At 32.2% G+C, this 27,682-nt stretch overlaps 1 protein-coding gene across 1 annotated transcript; it reads left to right on the top strand.

Annotated features, from left to right (window-relative positions):
• The first annotated feature begins 19,677 nt into the window (after window positions 1–19,677).
• LOC116026936 (BURP domain-containing protein 16-like) lies at window positions 19,678–20,670 on the top strand. Its single transcript, XM_031268363.1, has one exon. It carries the CDS (start codon window positions 19,678–19,680, stop codon window positions 20,668–20,670), a length of 993 nt encoding a protein of 330 aa, XP_031124223.1.
• Window positions 20,671–27,682: the final 7,012 nt, after the last annotated feature.

Raw genomic sequence — 27,682 nt, 5'->3', positions numbered from 1 at the left:
TGCGGCCGTGCTCTCCCGTGCGGCCGTGCGGTTCACACCACTCAATGTTACGGAATACACCACTCAATGTTAAGAAACACACCACACAAATATGCACTAATATGCATTGTGGTGTGTTTCTTAACATTGTGGTGTGTTTCATTGTGGTGTGTTTCTTAACATTGAGTGGTGTATTTCGTAACATTGAGTGGTGTGTGACCGCACGGCCGCACTTGAACCAAAATCAAATGGAGAATATATAATTTCTTGAACAAACTCTGTTACTAATTTCATAAATCTTGTATGTTGTGTGTAGAATTTTTGAACTTGTATATAATTATTCGTCTGCCTTTCCTTTAGTTTTTCCAGTAGCTTGACCTGTGGATGTATTGGTGTCAATATTGATGTTTTCTCATGTTTGTTAATTAAGATTTAAGAGTACAGTATTGATTTCTGATTGCAGGTGGAAACCCTTGCCTTTGATAATTGGCATTTCTCGAACTGCTATCTTTGTAGTTTCTTTTGTTTATTTCTTTTCCTTGGTATTTTTTGGATGCTATCTTTTGTCCAATTGGGAGCATTTTATTTAAATATTAAGCTGGTTTTATTAATTTGTTATGTGTTAATTTTTCATTCAAGCCCTTCCAGGTCCTCCATGATGTCTGTTGCCTGCAGTTTCAGTTTGATGTTAGTGTAGTACAATTTGAAATGTGTTTATGAAGTTCCAATCAGAGAAATTCCACTTTAATTTGTAGGAGCTCAAATGCTGTTATTTTATTTTGTTTTTCCTTTCTTCTCTTGATAAGTTATTTGTTTTTCCTTTCTTCTCCCAATGCAGGCTGTATGCATCTCAGGGTGGTCCTATCATCTTTTTATGTGTTTTGAAATATTAGGATTTGGTTAGATTATTGTATGTGTAAAAATAATAAACTCGACAACCCGACAGGCTAGCCCGATTGATATCTCTAATCGTAATGTGGTTTCAGTACTTCACCCAAAACGCACATCATAGCGGTTGTGGGTTTTCACATAAAGTAATACAACACAAATAGTACCATTCAAAAAATGTTTAATTTATGCATGTATAGATTAATCACTAACCATTATGTTTTTTTTTTAATACTACTAACTCTATTACAATGCAGTATCTGTTCATAACTACTTTCTCAACCTATTGAAGCACAAGAGTCAGTAGGGAAGGGTTTGATGCCACTGGACCACAAGGTCCTTGGCACTAACCATTATGTTAGAAGCTCTAATTAGTAATAAAAGCACAACTTTATTTCTTTATACTTACATATTGGATAAATATTACTTTTTGATGAAAGATGCTAAACTCGACCCTCTAAATTGTTTCTCAACAATGAATCATACATAAATCCTGCAATACATTTTTAACTAAAATTCAATATACAGTACTTTTTAGGGAAAATTACGATTTTAGTTCAATTTTTTATACTTAAATTGTAGACTCAATTCATAAATTATTATCCTATACAAAATTTTCACTTTGATTATGTTGGATAGTGATAGTTTCATTCCATTACTTATAGATTTTGTTGATATTTAACAATAATTTATTTTGAATATCCAAATGATTAAAAGACATATTGGTCATTTCGTAATTTTTTTTAAAATTCCGTTCATGAATCTTCATATATATATATATATATATATAGAGAGAGAGAGAGAGAGTTAGGATCATATGAGATTGTTTAGGTAAGATCGTGAGATCAGATCTTGTGCATTCATGTAATAATTTAATGGCCTAGATTGATTTAAGATTCTAAGTTGAAGTGTGTGCGAACGGTAATAAAATGCGTTCGAACTGTGATTAAGTGTGTGCGAACGGAGTGAATGTGTCAACAATCTAGACCATTAAAAAATTTAAGATTGATATACAAGATTTGATCTCAAAATATTTTAATGGTTAAGATTGATTAAGATTCAAGGTTGAAGTGTATGCGAACGGTGATTAAATATGTGCGAACGGAGTGTGTGTGTCAACCAATCTAGATCATTAAATAATATTACATGGATGCACAAGAACCGATCTCATGATCTTACCTAAACAAGTGATCTTATTGAAACCTTACCCTATATATATATATATATATATATATATATATATATATATATATATATATATAATAGCCTAATTAAGTTGTACTTCTTTAACTGACACCAAAACATCCCTAGGTTGCACAAAACACAACCTAATTTACAAATGATTTAATAGGCACCAAAACAGCTAAATAATAATCTGAGTTACAGAGTTTAACATGCAATAAAAACAAGCTTTATTTACATAAATATATAACACATGCTTTCAATTATTTTGTTTCATAACTTTAGAATGACGATGCTACGTTTTTTGTTAATCTCCTTCGTTGAAATGGCTAACTAATAATAAATGTTGGAGTTATTTAATTACATACAACAAATTAAAAAAAAAAATTGTACTCCGCAATAAACTAACATATATATTAAATTTACAATTATCTTCAATCCTAAGTAATCTCTTACTTGTCATTTGCTTCTCAAATTCCTCCTCAATTAAGATAAACAAGTATTTAGCAAAGATTTTGCATGACTTTGAAACGATTTTACAAAATGATAATATGTCCTTTAATAATTAAAAAATTCGAAATAAACTATCAATGTTAATAAAATATATAAGTAATGAATTAAAATTGTTCATTTCAATATAATTACAAGGAATATTTTATATATGATAATAATTCATGAATTGAATTTATAATTTAAGTATAACTAATAAATTAAAATTCTTAATTTTTTAAAACTTTTTACGAGCATCATCTATGATATAACATAAGTTTCAATCAGAGATCTTTATGCAAAAAATAAAAATCAAAACAAAAAAAAAGGAAAAAACAAAAAAAAACAAAAAAAAAAAAAAAGGAGAAAAAGACACCTGAATTTGTTCAGGAGTGATGATGAAGCGATGAAGAAAATAGAAGATAATCACATAATTAATAGGACACATGTTTTTAACTTGAATATAGGAATTGGCAATCAAATTCATGAATTGAACCACTTGGCAACTTGGCCTGATTGATAGTATTGCATGTTGGCCAGGTGATAATAATGCACTTCGCCGCCTTTATATCATGATAAGGATCAACTTAGTGGGAATCCAAAGAGATCTTGGGAAGAGTGCATTTATATTATGTTATCCCTTTGCAAATTAGAGCATCCTTATCAATGGGGATATTTCGTGGTTATTGAAGAGTTTTTGTAAGTTTGATTAAGAAAGAGAAAATGAGAGGAGATGAAAAAAATAAAATAAAAATTTGATATTAAAAAAAATTAAATGCGTCAGGCGCGCGCACTCATGGGCTACTGCTATGCACGAAACGAGCACAACAACTGTTTGTGGTAAAACAATAATGTTTGCTTTTACTGTTCTATTCTCCTTTGGTTGCAGAAGCTCCTTCCCCCTTCTCTTTCCTCTCCTCTCTCTGCCAAGTTAACTCTATTTATGACATTAACCCCTAATATGCATCAATGTGGATGCTCTTATAGTAGATATATTCTACTGCAACCAGCTGCTAGTGGTCGCAGTAGCAAAAATATTTGTTGCCGCTACCACCGGCCAGCTGGCAGTAGAATTGGATTAAATTTTACTAATAATAAGATGAAATTTTTATTTTAGATATTTTGATAATTATATTACTAAAATTAATTATTTTATTAGCTAAAAAATATTTTTATTGATTATATCATATTAATTGATTTTTTTTATGTATAATACACTTCATTTTGGTGGCAATTAATTTTTATTTTAATTTTATTTAATTTATTAATTTGTTTATAATTTATAAAAATATATTATATATTATAAAAAATTTAAGAAAATTATAAATAATATATAGAAGTTATGAAATGTTTGCAAGGGTGTATTAAATTTATTAGAGTCCTAATGATTTTTGTAGATAATTTTAATATGAAAAAGTTTTTAAAAATTTATACCTACTTATTCTAAGGACTTTTATGGACTCGTACACAACTGATAAATGTCTAAAAGATTCTAAGGAAGTCTAAAAAGATTTTAGGAATAAAGGTCAAATAGGCTATCGAACTGCACACGATAATGCAATTAGGTCACTAAACCTAAAAAATTACAATTGAGTCCCTGAACTAACAATTTGTCCAATTTGCATGTTTCTAGCAGGTCACCCAAAATTAAAATTATTTTTAAAAAACTTAAAAGAATTATTTAAAATTAAAAAAAAAACTAGTACTTCGGCCAGACGAAGAAACTCTTCGTCTCTGGCCGGAGACGATGAAACCTTCTTCGTCTCCATGGGCGGAGACGTTTTGTTTTTTTCTTTTTTTGATAATTATTTTAAGTTTCTTAAAATAAATTTGTGGTGACATGTTACAAATTGAAAAAATTGTATAAAATTAGTTGGTTTAGGGACTCAATTGTAATTTTTAGATTCAATGGCCTAATTGCATTATGGTGTGCAATTCGGTGACCTATTTGACCTTATTCATTATTATGAAAGTTAATTAAAACTGTACTTATCACTTTAAAATTATACTCTTTGGAACTCTATAAAAATCTAGATTGAATACACCTAAAGAATATAAATGCAATTAAATTCATCACCGCTGTATGTGGAGTTATTTATCATCGCAAATAGCATGCTAAAATAGTGTTATTGGAAACTGTAGGTGTACAAATGATGTACATTAGAATTGGCTTAATTATTTGACAAAGCTTAGGTTAGTTTATTTTTATAATATATTAGGTTGATGTTTTCAAGGCTCATTATGCTCCTGGATCCTAACAAAGTCTGATTTGTTTTATCAAGTCTTATGGGTTGTTATAAAATGAGTAGATATTATCTATCAAGTCTTATGGGTTGTTATTAAATGTGTGGACACTATCTTTCAAGGGAGTCTTTTTAACTTAAGTATTTTTCTCCTTGCAAAACATTAGAAACTCGTAAAATGATTTTCAGAAATCATTAGGATTGCAAATTATACCGTGGACCATTGTCCAAAACGGTGGCGTTTCTTTTAATGGAAAGAAACAACATCCGTCTGCGTCATTAGGAGTAAAGTAGCTCTATATTATTAGTGTAACATATTCAGTTATATTTTATATACACTGCAGTTTTCTTTCAACACAACTATAGTTTCTTTTCGATATATGTACAGTTTCATTCAACACTTTACACTCGAATATGTGAAATTGTTATTCAGTTTCATTTTATATATACTATAGTTTCATTACAATACAACTACAATATCATTTCGATATAATTACAGTTTCATTGGACAATATACATTCAAATATGTGAAACTGTTATTCAGTTTCATTTTATATATAATGCAGTTTCTTTCAACACAACTACAATTTTTTTTTATATAACGTAACTACAGTTTCATTTAACATTTTACACTAAAATATGTGAAACTGTTATTCAGTTTCACTTTATATATAGTATAGTTTCATTACAACACAACTACAGTATCATTATTTCGATATAACTACAGTTTCATTTGACAATATACACTCAAATATGTAAAACTGTTATTCAGTTTCATTTTATATACACTGCAGTTTCTTTTCAACACAACTACAATTTTTTTTTTGATATAACTACAGTTTCATTCGACATATAATACACTCAAGTATGTGAAACTGTTATTCAGTTTCACTTTATATACACTATAGTTTTATTACAACATAACTACAGTATCATTATTTTGATATAACTACACTTTCATTGGACAATATACACTCAAATATGTGAAACTGTTATTCAATTTCATTTTATATACACTGCAGTTTCCTTTCAACACAACTACAGTTTCATTTCGATATAACTACAGTTTCATTCAATAATCTAAAAATAAATATGAGGTCGTATCATTTAAAATAAATTGTAATTTTCATTTACGGAAATCCGTTAAAATGTGATGACAGTCATTTCTTTACTTTAAAAACAATACTGTTTTTAGACCATATTCCACAATATAACAACTTCATTAAGATATGTAAGACCTAAATTTGGGCCCATTTCTTTTGAAAGATGAACAAATTGGCAAAAAAATGAGTGGACGTGTGCGGTAGCGTGCTCTTTAATGAAGTATAACAACAGCATTAGGATCTGTAATATCTAAATTTGGGCCCATTTCTTTTGAAAGGTGAACAAATTGGCAAAAAAAGGAGTGGACGAGTGCGGTGCGTGCTCTTTAGTGAAATATTAAATATCTCATGTGTCTCCAAAATCGTTGTCAACAATCAGAGTAAGAGCTTGGATGATGTTGGTATATTGGTGATACTATTTAGCTAATTAAATAGTTAGTCTTTTGTCGGTTCAGGGTATGTTTGATTAATGGTTATATCATACTGTATATCAGTTTATATATAATATCATGAATACAAGTCCTTATTTTTCTTCCAAATTTTTTTAAACATAAATATATTTTTATTTTCTTTATGAACAAATAAAATTAATGTATAAATATATATTATTAAAAAAATTATTTTCAAGAGAAAACTAAGAATTATCCATCGTAGTCATTCATTTTGAAGAATTTAACAAATTTTATGCATTTTGAGGGTTACATGCAATGATATTCTGCTAGTTTCTTCCAACTTTAAAATTGTAATATTTAACACTATAGTGTGTAATTTTTAACTATATAAAGTGTATTTTTAGATAAATTCTAAGTGCACTACATTTTTCAAATTGTTCAGAATGCACAGTGTAGTGTTACAAAACGCACAGTATAATATTAAAATATATGTATGTATATATGTATGTTTTTTTTTTGAAAATATGTATGTATGTATGTATTGTAGCTGTAAATTCATAATATTACTACCGCAAACTTATAAAGTCATCACTGTAGGTTCATAAAATCACTTTCGTAAAGTTATAATTACATTTTCATAAAGAAACTAGTACGAATTCATATTTATGATATATTTGTTTATATATTTATCTTATTTATATAAAAAGAAATGGAGAATAAAATATTTAAATTATAATTGATTAATTGGTGCCATTTTTATGAAACTATTTAATAAAAAATTACAATATTAGTTTTATGAACCTGAGTCCATATGACATGGACCCTAGTCCATAATATAAATTTTCATGTTTGAAAAGTAATTGAATTTTTTTGGGAAAATTGCATTTTTCGTCCCTAAGTTATAAGGTAATTGTAGAATTTGTCCTTAAGTTATGGTAATACTCACTTTTCATCCCTAAGTTATCATTGGTGTTGCATTTTTTGTCCCTGAGATATTCAAATTGCAAATTTCGTCCCTAAGTTATCATTACTTTGCACTTTTCATCCCTAACTTAAGTGTGCAAACTTCGATAAACTTTTGTTTAAAAATTTTTTATTCGAACTTTAACAGTAAACATCGTTAAAAAAATTAGTGCTAAACCGGAAAAGTTCGAATAAACAATTTTTAAACGAAAATTTACCAAAGTTTGCACACTTAAGCTAGGGACGAAAAGTGCAACGTAATAATAACTTAGGGACGAAAATTGCAATTTGAATAACTCAGGGACAAAAAGTGCAACGCCAATGATAACTTAGGGACGAAAAGTGAGTATTACCATAACTCAGGGACGAATTCTACAATTACCCTATAACTTAGGGACGAAAAATGCAATTTTCCCTATTTTTTTTTTATGAACCGTTATATTACTTTTAACATAACTTTTTGCTTGATATTGATTATATTATACCAAATTAAGGATGTGTTTCATTTCAACTATAAACTCGAACTAATAGTTAAACGGTATATTCTTAACTTAAACTAATAGTTAAATTGGAGAAAATTGCGCTTTTGGTCCTATGACTATAGGACTCTTGTTAATTGCAACACTTAATTTTACAAACTAACAAATTAGTCCACTAACTATGCATTTTTTAACAGATTAGGTCCTCCCAACCAAATTTTGTCGGAAAAACGTAGCTAATTTTAAATTAAATATAAGGAGGGCCAAATAGTCATTTTATGGGGTCTTCTTCCTCCACATGCACCTACGCCTGCTCGCCGGCCAACTGCGCCTGCCGGAAATCAGCCGAACGCTGCCGCATTGGTCAACCTCTCTCTCGCAAAAGTCAACAAGGTAAAGACCGTTAGGGCTGGGATTGTTCCGCCAATGTTCTGAAGGGCGGGTTCGAGGAGTCGCAGGATCACGCCGCCGGTCGAGGACGACAATAAGACGGCAACAGTGCGCTGCTTGGGATTATAAAGAGCCGCGGAGATGGAATTGAGATCCTCCAGGTCTACTCCAGGAGGTGAGCAAGCGAATGCTCGAAGGCATCAAGTCCAGATCCGCCGATGCGCCGGCGCAGGAGAGTGTGCCGCCGCCGCAGGAGTTGAGTTCAGTTCATTGAAATATATATATATATATATATATATATATATATATATATATATATATAAAAAAATTTAAATTTAGGACTAATCTATTAAAAATGCGTAGTTAGTGGACTAATCTGTTAGTTTTAAAGTCAAGTGTTACAATTAACAAGAGTCCTATTGTCATAGGACCAAAAGTGCAATTTTCTCGTTAAATTGCATATTCTTAGATAAATAGTTATGATGAGTTCTTTGTTTTGTTTTGTTTTTTTTTTTTTAATTTTTTTCTGAACAGGCTCCTAATTCATAATGCATCCTGTAAAAATTAAAAAATAAAATTAACCGCTGCTCTGGGATGATTAATAATGGATCACTTATTATCCCTCTTTAGTAAAAAAAATAAAATAAATATATATAAAGATTTCTGTGTGTATGCACGTATGTTTATATATATATATATATATATATGCGGATCAGATATGAAAATGATAACAAATGATGAACATGTAATAAAATTTATTGGATTGATTCAATTTAAAATTGTGAAATTGAGGCAGCTCTTGCTCTCTATATACATTTGAAATATATATATTATATATATATATATATAATATATATATGGATCAGATATGAAAATGATAACAAATGATGAACACGCACGTTATAAATTTATTGGATTGATTATATTCAATTTAAAATTGTGAAATTGAGGCAGCTCTTGCTCTCTCTATATACATGTGAAAGTAGTTTTAAATTATCACTTGAAAATAAAAATTAAAGAAACAAAAAAGGATAACCATTTGAAACTTTAAAATTAAAAGAAAAAACTATATAAAGTGTATTTTTAGATAAATTCTAAGTGCACTACATTTTTTAAATTGTTCAGAATGCACAGTGTAGTGTTACAAACGCACAGTATAGTATTAAAAATTACACTTTTAAAGCTTGAAAAATGATCAAAATGAATATATATATATATATATATATATATATATATATATATATATATATGTATGTATGTATGCATTGTAGCTGTAAATTCATAGTATTACTACTGCAAACTTATAAAGTCATCACTGTAGGTTCATAAAATCACTTTCGTAAAGTTACAATTACATTTTCATAAAGGCACTAGTACAAATTCATATTTATGATATATTTGTTTATATATTTATCTTATTTATATAAAATGAAATGGAGAATAAAATATTTAAATTATAATTCATTAATTGGTGCCATTTTTATGAAACTATTTAATAAAAAATTACAACATTATTTTTATGAACCTGAGTCCATATGACATGGACCCTAGTCCATAATATAAATTTTCATGTTGGAAAGTAATTGAATTTTTTGTATGGACCGTTATATTACTTTTAAAACCATAACTTTTTGCTTGAAATTGATTATATTATTCGACATAATACACTCAAGTATGTGAAACTATTATTTAGTTTCACTTTATATACACTATAGTTTTATTACAACACAACTATAGTATCATTATTTCGATATAACTACAGTTTACTTGAACAATATACACTTAAATATGTGAAACTGTTATTCATTTTCATTTTATATACATTGCAGTTTACTTTCAACACAACTACAGTTTCATTTCGATATGACTACAGTTTCATTTCGATATGACTACAGTTTCATTTGATAATATAAAAATAAATATGAGGCCGTATCATTTAAAATAAATTGTAATTTCATTTACGAAAATCTGTTAAAATATGACGACAGTCATTTCTTTACTTAAAAAAAACAATACTGTTTTTGGACCATACTCCACGATATAACAACTTCAATAGGATATGTAAGATCTAAATTTGGGCCCATTTCTTTTGAAAGATGAACAAATTGGCCTAAAAATGAGTGGACGAGTGCGGTGCGTGCTCTTTAATGAAGTATAAACAACAGCATTAGGATCTCTAAGATCTAAATTTGGGCCCATTTCTTTTGAAAGGTGAACAAATTGGCAAAAAAAGGAGTGGACGAGTGCGGTGCGTGCTCTTTAGTGAAGTATTAAATATCTCATGTGGCTCCAAAATGGCAAATTATACCGTGCACCACGGTGTACATAGCAATGTGCACCACGTAAGTAAACGACGTCGTTTTGAGCATTGTAAACTAACCATCCATTTTTTTGGAAATCACGTTTCCCGTTTCGCCCGATCTCTGTATTTATGTTAATATTCTGTGTATTCTAGACAATCATTCTGTGTATTCTAGACAACCGTTCTGTGTATTCTAGGTAAGCGTTCTGCGTATTCATGTTAGTAACACATGTTGTGATGTGTTTGTGCATTCGAATGTTTAGGAGGATGAGTTCTATGTATTTTCTGTCAATATTCTGTGTATTCATGTTATTAACACAGGTTGTGATGTGTTTGTGCATTCGAATGTTAGGAGGATGAGTTCTGTGTATTTTGTGTAAATATTCTGTGTATTCTGGGCAAACATTCTTTGTATTCTAGGCAAACGTTCCGTGTATTCTAGATAATGATTATGTGTATTATAGATAATGAATTTACTAGAGCCATTCGCGTCCGCGTCCACTAACATCTGTGTATTTTGTGTCAATATTCTGTGTATTCTGGACAAACATTTTGTGTATTCTAAATAATGATTATGTGTATTATAGATAATGAATTTCCTGGAGTTATTCGCGTTTGCATCCACTAACATCTAAACAACATCGTTTACGTACTTGGTGCACATTGCTATGTGCACCCATGGTGCAGGGTATAACGATTACTCCAAAATCGTTGTCAACAATGAGAGTAAGAGCTTGGATGATGTTGGTATATTGGTGATACTATTTAGCTAATTAAATAGTTAGTCTTTTGTCGGTTCAGGGTATGTTTGGATAATGGTTATGTCATACTGTATATCAGTTTATATATAATATCATGAATACAAGTCCTTATTTTTCTTCCAAATTTTTTTCAACATAAATTTATTTTTATTTTCTTTATGAACAAATAAAATTAATGTATAAAAATATATTATTAGAAAAATTATTTTCAAGAGAAAACTAAGAATTACCAATCGTAGTCGTTCATTTTGAAGAATTTAACAAATTTTATGCATTTTGAGGGTTACATGCAATGATATTCTGCTAGTTTCTTCCAACTTTAAAACTTTAATGTTTAACACTATAGTGTGTAGTTTTTAAGTATATAAAGTGTATTTTTAGACAAATTCTAAGCGCACTACATTTTAAAAAATTTTCAGAATGCACAGTGTAGTGTTACAAAACGCACAGTATAGTATTAAAAATTACACTTTTAAAGCTTGAAAATGATCAAAATGATATATATATATATATATATATATATATATATATATATATATATATATATNATGTGAAACTGTTATTCATTTTCATTTTATATACATTGCAGTTTACTTTCAACACAACTACAGTTTCATTTCGATATGACTACAGTTTCATTTCGATATGACTACAGTTTCATTTGATAATATAAAAATAAATATGAGGCCGTATCATTTAAAATAAATTGTAATTTCATTTACGAAAATCTGTTAAAATATGACGACAGTCATTTCTTTACTTAAAAAAAACAATACTGTTTTTGGACCATACTCCACGATATAACAACTTCAATAGGATATGTAAGATCTAAATTTGGGCCCATTTCTTTTGAAAGATGAACAAATTGGCCTAAAAATGAGTGGACGAGTGCGGTGCGTGCTCTTTAATGAAGTATAAACAACAGCATTAGGATCTCTAAGATCTAAATTTGGGCCCATTTCTTTTGAAAGGTGAACAAATTGGCAAAAAAAGGAGTGGACGAGTGCGGTGCGTGCTCTTTAGTGAAGTATTAAATATCTCATGTGGCTCCAAAATGGCAAATTATACCGTGCACCACGGTGTACATAGCAATGTGCACCACGTAAGTAAACGACGTCGTTTTGAGCATTGTAAACTAACCATCCATTTTTTTGGAAATCACGTTTCCCGTTTCGCCCGATCTCTGTATTTATGTTAATATTCTGTGTATTCTAGACAATCATTCTGTGTATTCTAGACAACCGTTCTGTGTATTCTAGGTAAGCGTTCTGCGTATTCATGTTAGTAACACATGTTGTGATGTGTTTGTGCATTCGAATGTTTAGGAGGATGAGTTCTATGTATTTTCTGTCAATATTCTGTGTATTCATGTTATTAACACAGGTTGTGATGTGTTTGTGCATTCGAATGTTAGGAGGATGAGTTCTGTGTATTTTGTGTAAATATTCTGTGTATTCTGGGCAAACATTCTTTGTATTCTAGGCAAACGTTCCGTGTATTCTAGATAATGATTATGTGTATTATAGATAATGAATTTACTAGAGCCATTCGCGTCCGCGTCCACTAACATCTGTGTATTTTGTGTCAATATTCTGTGTATTCTGGACAAACATTTTGTGTATTCTAAATAATGATTATGTGTATTATAGATAATGAATTTCCTGGAGTTATTCGCGTTTGCATCCACTAACATCTAAACAACATCGTTTACGTACTTGGTGCACATTGCTATGTGCACCCATGGTGCAGGGTATAACGATTACTCCAAAATCGTTGTCAACAATGAGAGTAAGAGCTTGGATGATGTTGGTATATTGGTGATACTATTTAGCTAATTAAATAGTTAGTCTTTTGTCGGTTCAGGGTATGTTTGGATAATGGTTATGTCATACTGTATATCAGTTTATATATAATATCATGAATACAAGTCCTTATTTTTCTTCCAAATTTTTTTCAACATAAATTTATTTTTATTTTCTTTATGAACAAATAAAATTAATGTATAAAAATATATTATTAGAAAAATTATTTTCAAGAGAAAACTAAGAATTACCAATCGTAGTCGTTCATTTTGAAGAATTTAACAAATTTTATGCATTTTGAGGGTTACATGCAATGATATTCTGCTAGTTTCTTCCAACTTTAAAATTGTAATATTTAACACTATAGTGTGTAATTTTTAACTATATAAAGTGTATTTTTAGATAAATTCTAAGTGCACTACATTTTTCAAATTGTTCAGAATGCACAGTGTAGTGTTACAAAACGCACAGTATAATATTAAAATATATGTATGTATATATGTATGTTTTTTTTTTGAAAATATGTATGTATGTATGTATTGTAGCTGTAAATTCATAATATTACTACCGCAAACTTATAAAGTCATCACTGTAGGTTCATAAAATCACTTTCGTAAAGTTATAATTACATTTTCATAAAGAAACTAGTACGAATTCATATTTATGATATATTTGTTTATATATTTATCTTATTTATATAAAAAGAAATGGAGAATAAAATATTTAAATTATAATTGATTAATTGGTGCCATTTTTATGAAACTATTTAATAAAAAATTACAATATTAGTTTTATGAACCTGAGTCCATATGACATGGACCCTAGTCCATAATATAAATTTTCATGTTTGAAAAGTAATTGAATTTTTTTGGGAAAATTGCATTTTTCGTCCCTAAGTTATAAGGTAATTGTAGAATTTGTCCTTAAGTTATGGTAATACTCACTTTTCATCCCTAAGTTATCATTGGTGTTGCATTTTTTGTCCCTGAGATATTCAAATTGCAAATTTCGTCCCTAAGTTATCATTACTTTGCACTTTTCATCCCTAACTTAAGTGTGCAAACTTCGATAAACTTTTGTTTAAAAATTTTTTATTCGAACTTTAACAGTAAACATCGTTAAAAAAATTAGTGCTAAACCGGAAAAGTTCGAATAAACAATTTTTAAACGAAAATTTACCAAAGTTTGCACACTTAAGCTAGGGACGAAAAGTGCAACGTAATAATAACTTAGGGACGAAAATTGCAATTTGAATAACTCAGGGACAAAAAGTGCAACGCCAATGATAACTTAGGGACGAAAAGTGAGTATTACCATAACTCAGGGACGAATTCTACAATTACCCTATAACTTAGGGACGAAAAATGCAATTTTCCCTATTTTTTTTTTATGAACCGTTATATTACTTTTAACATAACTTTTTGCTTGATATTGATTATATTATACCAAATTAAGGATGTGTTTCATTTCAACTATAAACTCGAACTAATAGTTAAACGGTATATTCTTAACTTAAACTAATAGTTAAATTGGAGAAAATTGCGCTTTTGGTCCTATGACTATAGGACTCTTGTTAATTGCAACACTTAATTTTACAAACTAACAAATTAGTCCACTAACTATGCATTTTTTAACAGATTAGGTCCTCCCAACCAAATTTTGTCGGAAAAACGTAGCTAATTTTAAATTAAATATAAGGAGGGCCAAATAGTCATTTTATGGGGTCTTCTTCCTCCACATGCACCTACGCCTGCTCGCCGGCCAACTGCGCCTGCCGGAAATCAGCCGAACGCTGCCGCATTGGTCAACCTCTCTCTCGCAAAAGTCAACAAGGTAAAGACCGTTAGGGCTGGGATTGTTCCGCCAATGTTCTGAAGGGCGGGTTCGAGGAGTCGCAGGATCACGCCGCCGGTCGAGGACGACAATAAGACGGCAACAGTGCGCTGCTTGGGATTATAAAGAGCCGCGGAGATGGAATTGAGATCCTCCAGGTCTACTCCAGGAGGTGAGCAAGCGAATGCTCGAAGGCATCAAGTCCAGATCCGCCGATGCGCCGGCGCAGGAGAGTGTGCCGCCGCCGCAGGAGTTGAGTTCAGTTCATTGAAATATATATATATATATATATATATATATATATATATATATATATATATTTTGCAGTTGGAACATTATTGGACTTGAGTTCATTGAAAATGCTTGTTTGATGATTTGAGATCTAGTCGTGTTGTCTTTGGATTTACAATAGTGCTTTACACTCCTTATAATAATATTCAGTCTTTATTAAATAAATAAATAAGAAAAAAGATATTGCAATGGAGAAATGATGCGGCAATGGAGCATGTGCTAGGAAGAAGAAGAAGAAATAAAGTGAAATGATCAATTTGCCCTCATAAATAAAATATTTAAAAAGAGTTACATTTTTCCGGTCAAATTTAGCCTGTAATTTGGCTGGGAGGACCTAATCTATTAAAAATGCGTAGTTAGTGGACTAATCTGTTAGTTTTTAAAGTCAAGTGTTACAATTAACAAGAGTCCTATTGTCATAGGACCAAAAGTGCAATTTTCTCGTTAAATTGCATATTCTTAGATAAATAGTTATGATGAGTTCTTTGTTTTGTTTTGTTTTTTTTTTTTTAATTTTTTTTCTGAACAGGCTCCTAATTCATAATGCATCCTGTAAAAATTAAAAAATAAAATTTAACCGCTGCTCTGGGATGATTAATAATGGATCACTTATTATCCCTCTTTAGTACAAAAAATAAAATAAATATATATAAAGATTTCTGTGTGTATGCACGTATGTTTATATATATATATATATATATATGCGGATCAGATATGAAAATGATAACAAATGATGAACATGTAATAAAATTTATTGGATTGATTCAATTTAAAATTGTGAAATTGAGGCAGCTCTTGCTCTCTATATACATTTGAAATATATATATATATATATATATATATATATATATATATATGGATCAGATATGAAAATGATAACAAATGATGAACACGCACGTTATAAAATTTATTGGATTGATTATATTCAATTTAAAATTGTGAAATTGAGGCAGCTCTTGCTCTCTCTATATACATGTGAAAGTAGTTTTAAATTATCACTTGAAAATAAAAATTAAAGAAACAAAAAAGGATAACCATTTGAAACTTTAAAATTAAAAGAAAAAACTATATAAAGTGTATTTTTAGATAAATTCTAAGTGCACTACATTTTTTAAATTGTTCAGAATGCACAGTGTAGTGTTACAAAACGCACAGTATAGTATTAAAAATTACACTTTTAAAGCTTGAAAAATGATCAAAATGATATATATATATATATATATATATATATATATATATATATATATATATATGTATGTATGTATGCATTGTAGCTGTAAATTCATAGTATTACTACTGCAAACTTATAAAGTCATCACTGTAGGTTCATAAAATCACTTTCGTAAAGTTACAATTACATTTTCATAAAGGCACTAGTACAAATTCATATTTATGATATATTTGTTTATATATTTATCTTATTTATATAAAATGAAATGGAGAATAAAATATTTAAATTATAATTCATTAATTGGTGCCATTTTTATGAAACTATTTAATAAAAAATTACAACATTATTTTTATGAACCTGAGTCCATATGACATGGACCCTAGTCCATAATATAAATTTTCATGCTTGGAAAGTAATTGAATTTTTTTTATGGACCGTTATATTACTTTTAAAACCATAACTTTTTGCTTGAAATTGATTATATTATACCAAAATTAAGGATGTGTTTCATTTCAACTATAAGGCTATATTTGGCAAACCTAGCTGAAAAGGTAGCTGAAAGCTTAAAAATAGCTGAAAATTGAAAAGTTATAAGCTCGAAGCTGAAATCTGAAAAACTGTTAAGCTAGCTATTATGTTTAAAAGTGTTTGGTAAAATTAGCTTTTTGATAAGCTGATAAATGTAAAAAGACTAAAAATGACATCTTCATACGATTTAAATAATTTTAAATTTAAATAGGTTTGTTTATATATTAAAATATAAAATAATGAAATCAATATATTTAAATAAAATATAAAGAAATAACATATATCTGAAAATATATAAAGTAAAAAAAATGTTTATAATTCATAAGATTAGTTTATACAAAAATTAATGTTCAAACACAAATGTCAAACTGAAATTATTACCAAACATAATGAAAAGAAAATGTCAAAATGGTTTTAATTGAGAGGGGTAAAAGGATGTCATTTATTTAAAATCATAAGGATAAAGATGGAAAAAAGTTAAAAAGCTACTAGCTTATTTTTGAAAAACTACCCCAAGTAGCGTTTCAAAATAAGCTCTTATTTTAAGCTACTAGCTTATTTTGAGAACATTACCAAACAGAGCTTATAGCTTATTAGTAGCTTAAAATAAGCTATAAGCTCCTAAATAAGCTCTGCCAAACAGAGCCTAAATTAAACTCGAACTAATAATTAAACGGTATATTATTAACTTAAACTAATAGTTAAATTGGAGAAAACTGAACTTTTAGTCCTATGACTATAGGACTCTTGTTAATTGCAACACTAACTTTAAAAATTAACAAACTAGTCCACTAACTATGCATTTTTTAACAGATTAGGTCCTCACGGCCAAATCACCAACCAAATTTTGCCGGAAAAACGTAACCAATTTTAAATTAAATATAAGGAGGGCAAAACAGTCATTTTATGGGGTCTTCTTCTTCCACTTGCACCTGCGCCTACCGGAAATCAGCCGAACACCGCCGCATTGATCAACCTCTCTCTCGCGAAAATCAACAAGGTAAAGACCGTTAGGGCTGGGATTGTTCCGCCGGTGTTTTGAAGGGCGGGTTCAAGGAGTCGCAGGATCACGCCGCCGGTCGAGGACGACAATAAGACGGCGCCAGTGCGCTGCTTGGGATTATAAAGATCAGCGGAGATGGAATTGAGATCCTCCAGATCTACCCAGGAGGTGAGCAAGCGAATGCTCGAAGGCATCAAGTCCAGATCCGTCGATTCGCCGGCGCAGGAGAGTCTGCCGCCGCCGCAGGAGTTGAGTTTAGTTCATTGAAATATATATATATATATATATATATATATATATATATATATATATATATATATTGCAATTGGAACATTATTGGAGTTGAGTTCATTGAAACTGCTTGTTTGATGATTTGAGATCTAGTCGTGTTGTCTTTGGATTTACAATAGTTCTTTACACTCCTTATAATAATATTCAGTCTTTATTAAATTTAAAAAAAAAAAAAAAAAGACATTGCAATGGAGAAATGCTGCGGCAATGGAGCATGTGAAGGGAAGAAGAAGAAATAAAGTGAAATGACTAATTTGTCCTCATAAATAAAATATTTAAAAAGAGTTACATTTTTCCGGTCAAATTTAGCCTGTGATTTGATTGGGAGGACCTAATCTATTAAAAAAATGCATAGTTAGTAGACTAATTTGTTAGTTTTTAAAGTCAAGTGTTTCACTTAACGAGAGTCCTATTGTCATAGGACCAAAAGTGCAATTTTTTCGTTAAATTGTATATTCTTAGATAAATAGTTATGATGAGTTCTTTGTTTTGTTTTTTTTTTTTTTTTTTTTTTTTTTTTTTTTTTTTTTTTTTTTTTTTTGTTTTTTTCTGAACATGCTCCTATTTCATAATGCATCCTGTAAAAAATAAAAAATAAAATTTAACCGCTGCTCTGGGATGATTAATAATGGATCACTTATTATCCCTCTTTAGTACAAAAAATAAAATAAATATATACAAAGATTTCTGTGTGTATGGACGTATGTTTATATATATATATATATATATATATTTCTATTCAAATGTGGCTGCGCCTTCCCGTGCGGCCGTTCGATTTACACCACTCAATATTACGAAATGCATCACTCAATGTTACGAAATGCACCACAATGAATATGGATTTCTTAATATGAATCAATGTTATTTGTGTGGTGCATTTCTTAATATTGAGTGGTGCATTTCTTAACATTGAGTGGTGTAAACTGCACGGCCGCACGGGAAGGCGCGGCCACACCTGAACATGACCCTTATATATATATATATATATATATATATATATATATATATATATATATATATATATATATATATATATGTGTGGATCAGATATGAAAATGATAACAAATGATGAACGTGTAATAAAATTTATTGGATTGATTCAATTTAAAATTGTGAAATTGAGGCAGCTCTTGCTCTCTATATACATGTGAAAGTATTTTTAAATTATCAATTGAAAATAATAAAAATTAAAGAAACAAAAAAGGATAACCATTTGAAATATATATATATTGATCAGATATGAAAATGATAACAAATGATGAACATGTTATAAAATTTATTAGATTGATTCAATTTAAAATTGTGAAATTGAGGCAGCTCTTGCTCTCTATATACATGTGAAAGTAGTTTTAAATTATCACCTGAAAATAAAAATTAAAGAAACAAAAAAGGATAACCATTTGAAACTTTAAAATTAAAAGAAAAAAAAAAGACTCTTTAAGATAGAGATGAAGAGGCAAGACTTTTGTCAGCATATGATTATTATTACTGAGAAAGTATGTAGACTATTCAGTAGTCTATTTAAAGTCTTCCCAAGCATTGAGAATTTGAGCATAAAGTGTCAATTACAATACGAGCATTACAAGCATGACTTCTGCATCATTCCTCTTACTCAACCTCTTTCTCTTACTTATAACCTCAAATTCTCTTTCTTTGGCATCGGTTTCCGTTCAACAATCCAAATTTTGGTCTCAAAATGTAGACAGCAATATGCCTCAGTCTATTCTCTCTAAATTATCCCCACTTTCTGAGAGCGAAGCAGAGATGTTCACTCCATTAGCATCCAAAAAATATTTCTTGTCCAACCCCAAATTCTGCACCACTGCCAATTTGGTTTGCTCGGTTGCTGTCAAACCATTACCTCCAACGAATATCAATTATGCTCATTTCACTGATAAAGTTTATGTCCCTATGGAACAAGTCCATCCTGCGTCTTTGTTTAGGCTTTCTGTCATAAAAAAAGGGCACAAAGTAACTCTCCCAACTAATCTCGATAGAGAACTCCCCAACCGCTCTTTTCTTCCTCCTCAAATAGCTAGAAACATTCATCTTAGTGCGAGCGAGTTACAGAGAATATTTCCTACTGCCTTCTCTATTCCTATGACGAAGGCCGCCATACAATTGAGCCTTAGCCATTGCGATGCACCAACAGTGAAGGGAGAGAGACGCGGTTGTCTAAAGACACTGGAAGACATGATTCAATTCTCTCGGGAAAGTTTAGGCTCAAAGCATTTGGTTGCATTGGCATCAGATTACACAAAAGGCGTGGGAAATCAAGTGGTCATGATTGAGAATGTTAAGCCTTATAAGACTAATAAGATTGTCGCGTGCCATGAGATGTTCTTCCCTTTTGCCACCTATTACTGCCATAAGTTGCCTTCGACGCAAATCTATGCTGTGGATGTGGTTAAACCTAACAAAATAGGTACTACGAATAAGATGTTTGTAATTTGTCACATGGATACCTCTGCATGGGCACCTGATCATGTGGCTTTCAAGCTACTTAAGTTATCTCCAGGGAAAGGAGAAGTGTGTCACTGGATCACTCAAATGGATCTTATTTGGGTTGGTTCCGACTAGACAAAGGCAATAAGTTGGAAAAATAAATTAACTAAATAAGACATGAAGTGAACCAAATCAGTCAAAAATTTCTCTTTTGCGAAGTATTTTGTAATATAAGTGATCTCCTTGTGGTTTAATTTTTATGTGTGTTATCAAATGTTTGTACTATGTAATGTGGAAATGTTTATGTATTGCAAGTAATGTATAAGCTTCTTTACAGTTATCAATACTGTTTTTTTTTTTTTTTTTTTTTTTTTGGAAAAGTGATTATGACATTTTTTTTTTAATATAAGGGAAGGGATCGCCCAAAAGGTAAACTCAGTTGTCCATACTAAACATCGCAACCACTGACCGTACTCGTCTCTCAAAACTCCGCCACAAGTTGCTGTCACCGTTCCGTTCTGCATGCTACCATCAGTGTTATCTTTCACCCAATCTTATTATTTTGGGTAAAAAATTACACAATGTATATGTGATTATTTATGATTAGGGAGGTAAATCACTTAATCTTATCTTGATGACAAATTACACCATAGATCAAAGTCTACTTTGTATTGTGAATCTTGGTTTATTATAACATTCAAATTATGTATTTGCAGTTTACATATTAATATATGCAGTTAATGATTTATGTGCTTTTAAATAAATTTAAGATATATATAGCATGTTAACTACAAACACATAAAGTGGTAAGTGCAGATACATAAACAGTTAACTGTAGGTAGATACGTGTAGTTAATAGTTTATGTGTCTGTAGTTACCATTTTATATATTTGTAGTGAACACTAGTTTTTCACGCGGGTTGCATGAATAGAATAATGCCCAATGTTTATTTTTTAAATAAGTACTTCAAAATATATCAATACAAGATTATATAGGAGATGTTCATGCACAAGTCTGCTATATCCTAAATAGCTAATGGACAAGTATGCTATATCCTAAATAGCTCAAGGCTAGTCTTTATTTCACAAGAGATTAGGAACAAGGAGTTTGTATGTAAGTTTCTCTTTAGTATTATTGCTATTTTGTTTTGATGTAATTTTTTTTTTATTAAACTTTTAAATAAAATTATTACAAAAATAAACTATTTTTGTGAAAATAAATAATCTTAGGTTAAAAAAAAAAAAAAAAAAAAACAACAAAAAACTATGCATTTGAAAATGCTTTATCAAGCTAAGGGATTAGAAATAACGTTTAATATAGTCCTTGTTTCATCGTAATTCCTCTTGATTAACTATTCCAGCTAGGCAGCAAATATAAGCTTATATAAAACCTACAGGTTCCTCACCCTGATATGCTATTCACAACTTTATCAGAATAATCTATTTTTGTAATGACTAATTTGTTATGTATTAAAATTTAAAATTTTATTTTATAATAATAATAATAATAATAATAATAATAATAATAATAATTTTAAATAATAATAATAATAATAATAATAATTTTAAATAATAATAATAATAATTTTAAATAATAATAATAATAATATTGTCAAATCAAATATATGTATAACAGAATTCAAATTTTTAAAAATATAAAATTTAATTTACGATGTGTTGGTACAAATTAATTGGCATATGTTATTGAATAGGCATATAAATCAAACACAAAATGAAAATGGAAATGAAAAGTGAATGCATTGTGTTAATGTATACATATGTACGTATGGTATATATGTGATGTGCATGTGGCACAAAATGCAAAGAGAATGAAGTGGAGTGTGTGAGGAGTGGAAGAGCTTTTAAAGAAATGCTGGCAAGTGGCAATCACTGAATTAGTCTTCAAAAAATTGTGTGATCAAGATTAATTCTCTCTCTCATCCATGCAATATATGCTTGAACATGGGATAGTGGACTTCCTAATTACAAGGGTCTACAAGCACTATAAAAGGGGAGTCTTGTAATGCGATCAAATCGAAGTTTCAGGGAGTAACAATTCAAGAGTCATTGACTACACAAAAGAAACTTCAAATGTTCGGGACTAGAAACGAGTACTAAATTTGGAGAATGAAGCAGCTCCGCACAGTACTAGTACACCTTGTGTCAAAATTCAGGTTGGCATACAATTTGTGTAATTGATAGATTAGCTCAAATTGTATTGAAAATTTTCTTACTGAGTTATTGTATAAGGTTGGCGTTAAAATAGGTGATAGGCCTAGTTTTGTAAATCGGTTGAACCTTGTACTTGTAAAAACCGTGGGTTGATCTAGTGGAAAATTTTGGGCGTGGCCCCGCAGATTAGGAGTGTTCTCCGAACTGCGTTATTAAATGATTGGTGTACTTATTTGGTGCGTTCATATTTTTACATTGTATCTATTAGGAATATTATCAGGAGTAATTGTCTCTTACCTAATTCCCTAGTTAAATATAGCGTATATTCATTGGAATTCTGCATTACATTAACGATGAATTAAAATGAATGATTGAATGTTAATGTCATTTGTCGCGATATAAATAATGTTTAGATACATGCGTGGTGTTGATGCGAAAACACTTGAAGACCAGCAAGGACTTTTCAACATGAATTCATATATTAATGAGGACGAAGCAATGAAGAAACTAAACTGTGGGCTAGTCGTTTTGGTTTAGTTCTATTGATTATTGGACTATTCGATTCGAACTTATTGATATTTTTGTCAAGTTCAAAATTTATGACTTTAACCCTAAAATTTTTGAATGTCTGCTCGGCTCATTAGGTGAGTTCAACTAAAATTGTTAACATTTTAAATTAACATTTTAAACTTTCAATTTTAATAAACTAACGTATTCATTACTATATCTCTATATCTACTATATATATATCTATCTACTATATATATATATATATATATATATATATATATATATATACTAATAAGAGCCAAAGAGAGTTATGCCTAAAATGGGTAGAAAAAATGGCTGTCAAATTATTTAATCAAATGAATGGCTCAGATTGTTTAGATTTATATTTTTACTTGAGATTTTCCTAATTTATCCTTAATTATATGATTATCCGTTAAATTTTCCGTTAAATATTCTCTTTTCGGTTAAATTTTCCGTTAACTTTTAACTTACCCATTAATTTCTATAAGTAAGGTCTTAGGTTCGAATCTCATCCCAATCAAAGTTGGCATAATTATTAAACATATACTATGAATATGTTAGAGTATATTATTCAAAAGTAAGTACCACACTCTAGCTATGTTTGGCAAACCTAGCTGAAAAGGTAGCTGAAAGCTGAAAAGTCGCTGAAAGCTGAAAAGTTATAAGATCGAAGCTTAAATCTGAAGAGCTGTTAAACTAGCTGTTATGCTTAAAAGTGTTTGGTAAAATTAGCTTTTTGATAAGCTGATAAATGTAAAAAGACTAAAAAGGACATCTTCATAAAATTTAAATAGTGTTAAGTTTAAATATGTTTGTTACATATTAAAGTATAAAATAATGAAATCAATATATTTTAATAAAAATATAAAGAACATATATTTGAAACTGATGGATAATACACTAGGCCTGAGCCACATGGATCGGCCCAAGAGAACAACTGGATCAAGGAAGCCCAAGAAGGCCAGGAGACCCAACACGGAGATACCGAAGAGTTCGATAAGGATTAGACTTAACACTTATAATATTAGCAAGATTAGAGCTTATTAGTTATGATGTAACCTGGACTCCCAATTGGAGGCGGTCCAGGGTTCTTATTCCTTGTAGGGCTCTAGGCCCAAAATATGTATAAATAGACCCTCCATACACGGAGAAAGGGGACAAGCAATTCTGAGCAATACAATACCTATATTCTCTACCTCCACATATTTTTCCTACATATTTCCTATATTCTCGCCATTATAACAGGTAGTGTTGGGTGTTGGCCTGCCTTTGACTACCCAGAAGTCATAAAAACCAACATTGGCGAAGTCCGTGGGGATCGATACGGAAAAACTCCGTACTTTCCTCTGAACTCGAGAAAACATGGTGACTACACAACAGGGAATGGAAACAGGCCTGCCAGCGGGAGATTTGCAGGAAAACCCCACCACGCACGAGCTACTTAACCAAGAAGACCCTCACAAAGGGGAGAGAATCGGCCCAGGCAAGCGTTCCCCGGACAACGACGTCCCTCGGACCCAGCCGGTCGAATTTCCCCCCAATATAATGGAGGTCGCGGCGCAATTCTGTGAATTCCTAAAATAAAGTCGAACGATCGAAGATAAACCACCGGCCGTTGAGCCACGCAAGAAGGAAACCCCCATCGGCCACGAAGGCGTAGGTGAAAACTATGATCAGACCACAGACCAGGGGCGGAATCATCAGGATCTCGAAATAGCTAACCTCGCCAAGGAACTAAGAGACCTCCGGAAAAGGATGGAGGGAGGAAGGGATCAGCCGACAGCCTGATCTCTTCTGTCGACCAATCCATTCACTTTAGAGATACAAGAATATTACGCTCCTAAGAATTTTCAATGCCCAACAATGACTACATATGATGGAACGGAAGACCCCAGCGATCATTTAATTGACTTCCAAGCAAAGATGATGATATTAGGGGCGGAAGACCCAATGTACTGTAGAGTATTCTTTTCAACATTGAAAGGGGCGGCACAACGATGGTTCTTGTCATTACCTCCGCGAACTATCGATTGCTTTGGAACTCTGGGCGAGCAATTTCTGACATTAGCATGAGGGCCAAAAGGCACTTCACGGCCCTAACCGCTGTGCAGCAAGGAGAGACTGAGACCCTAAAAGAATTCTTAGGAAGATGGAAGAAAGAGATACAAACGGTGGAAGGTCTAGATGATCGGACGGCTATAACGTTGTTTATGGAGGCCTTAAAGGCGGGTGATCTGTTCGCTAGCCTCCGAACAGATACCCCGGAGACGTACGCTCAAGACATACAAAGGGCGAACAGGTACGCCGAAACAGAAGAGGCCCTGCGACAAAAACAGAGGCGGCGGGAGAAACGCCGAATGGAGGAGACGAGAACGCGTCCTGTGGATCGATCACCAAAACAAAGGGACAGGGGTGATCACTACCACACGCCGGTAGCCCACCAGCCCCGGGCCATTCCCACCTTGGGAGCAAGGACAGTACATGAGGTACACCCCCCTCGGTTGATAGAAGATCCGCCACATCAAAACCTCGCGCCGATAGTCAACCGACTGCCAGCAAGACAAGAAAGGTATTGTAGGTACCATGAATCTCCAACCCATAGCACGAAGGAGTGTACCACGTTGCGGAAGGAACTCGAGGGATTGATAGAAAAGAGAATAGCCCTCAGACGAAACATAGGTCGACCGCCCCAAGGGGGCCGACCGCCTGTGGGGCCGACCCAGTGGCGAAGACAAGTGGAGATGCCCATGCACAAGATAGAGCCCACGGGGCACGAAGCCGAAGCTCGAAGTGAGGCCCCCAGGATCGCAAGGGAGACCCAAGAGGAGCAAGACGATCGTAGCGAGAAACGCAACAAACTCGTAATCCACATGATTTACGTGGGACCAGTCGGAGGGGACAACGCTCGGGAGAGGAAACGCTGGGCTAGACAATTATACATAGGGGCAATAAAGCATAAAGCACCACCCAAAAGGGGCCGAAGAGACCCCATTATCTTCTCAGATGACGATTTACCCGATGGTCTAACCCCGCATCGGGACGCTATCCTGATCGCAATGGACGTCAATGGAGCTACAGTTCGAAGGGTATTCGTGGACACGGGTAGCAGTGTTAATGTCATGTATCTCGATTCTCGAAACATTCACCAAGTTGGGACTGACCAAGGAGAACTTACACTAGGTGAGAACACCTCTAGCAGGATTCACAGGAGACAGCATAGAGCTAGAGGGTTTCATCACCCTGCCTATAAAGATCGGAGAATACCCAAGGGTACGGGCTATCAATATGGAATTCGTGGTTGTAGACCTGAAATCTGCACACAACATAATCTTGGGAAGGCCTGGTTTGGAGGACCTAGGAGTCGTGGTATCGCTTGAGCACCTATGTTTGAAATTCCAAACACCTGAAGGGGTAGGGACTGCCAGATGTGATCGCCAGGCGGCGCGATCCTGTTACCTCCTCACGTGCCGCCAAATAGGGAGTCAAGATCTACAGGTGTAGACCGTTACAGAAAGGACTACCAAAGAAGAAGTTAGGGACAATCTAGAACCCACGGCAGAGCTAGAGGAAATGCCCTGAGCAGAGGAATATGGCGTATTTTACAATTTTAGTTAGACTCATAATATGTATTTACAAATTTCGTCCGCTTCACGACGAAATTTTATTAACTCTAAATAGCTGCATAACAAAAGTATGGTTACTAGTACAGACCAACTGACTTATCAACCACCGAGTGGAAAACCCATATCCATTAGCCAGTGGCAGACTCGTATTCCCACCACCGTGTGGAAGAAACGCATACTCACTAGGCAATGGAAGAAAAAAAAAAGCCAGTGGCAGACTCGTATTCTTACCACCGTGTGGAAGAAACGCATACTCACTAGGTAATGAAAAAAAAAAAGAGCCAGTGGCAGTCTCGTATTCCCACCACCGTGTGGAAGAAAAGCATACTCACTAGGCAATAAAAAAAAAGTATACCCATTAGCTAGTGGCAGACTTGTATTCTCACCACCGTGTGGAAGAAACGCATACTCACTAGGCAATGGAAGACTTATACCCACCACCGTGTGGAAGACATATACCCATTAGCCAGTGGCAGACTCGTATTCCCACCACCGTGTGGAAGGAACGCATACTCACTAGGCAATGGAAGACTTATACCCCCCACCGTGTGGAAGACATATACCCATTAGCCAGTGGCAGACTCGTATTCCCACCACCGTGTGGAAGGAACGCATACTCACTAGGCAATGGAAGACTTATACCCCCCACCGTGTGGAAGACATATACCCATTAGCCAGTGGCAGACTCGTATTCCCACCACCGTGTGGAAGGAACGCATACTCACTAGGCAATGGAAGACTTATACCCCCCACCGTGTGGAAGACATATACCCATTAGCCAGTGGCAGACTCGTATTCCCACCACCGTGTGGAAGGAACGCA

This window comes from Ipomoea triloba, chromosome 8 (assembly GCF_003576645.1).
Source record: "Ipomoea triloba cultivar NCNSP0323 chromosome 8, ASM357664v1".
NCBI classification, from domain to species: domain Eukaryota; kingdom Viridiplantae; phylum Streptophyta; class Magnoliopsida; order Solanales; family Convolvulaceae; genus Ipomoea; species Ipomoea triloba.
Note: the sequence above shows the minus strand (reverse complement) of the source record. Positions and strands in the feature narration are given on the sequence as shown.

Bases quoted from the DNA above. Each gene is read 5' to 3' on its own strand.
- LOC116026936 (XM_031268363.1), top strand. From the start codon at position 19,678: ATGACTTCTGCATCATTCCTCTTACTCAACCTCTTTCTCTTACTTATA.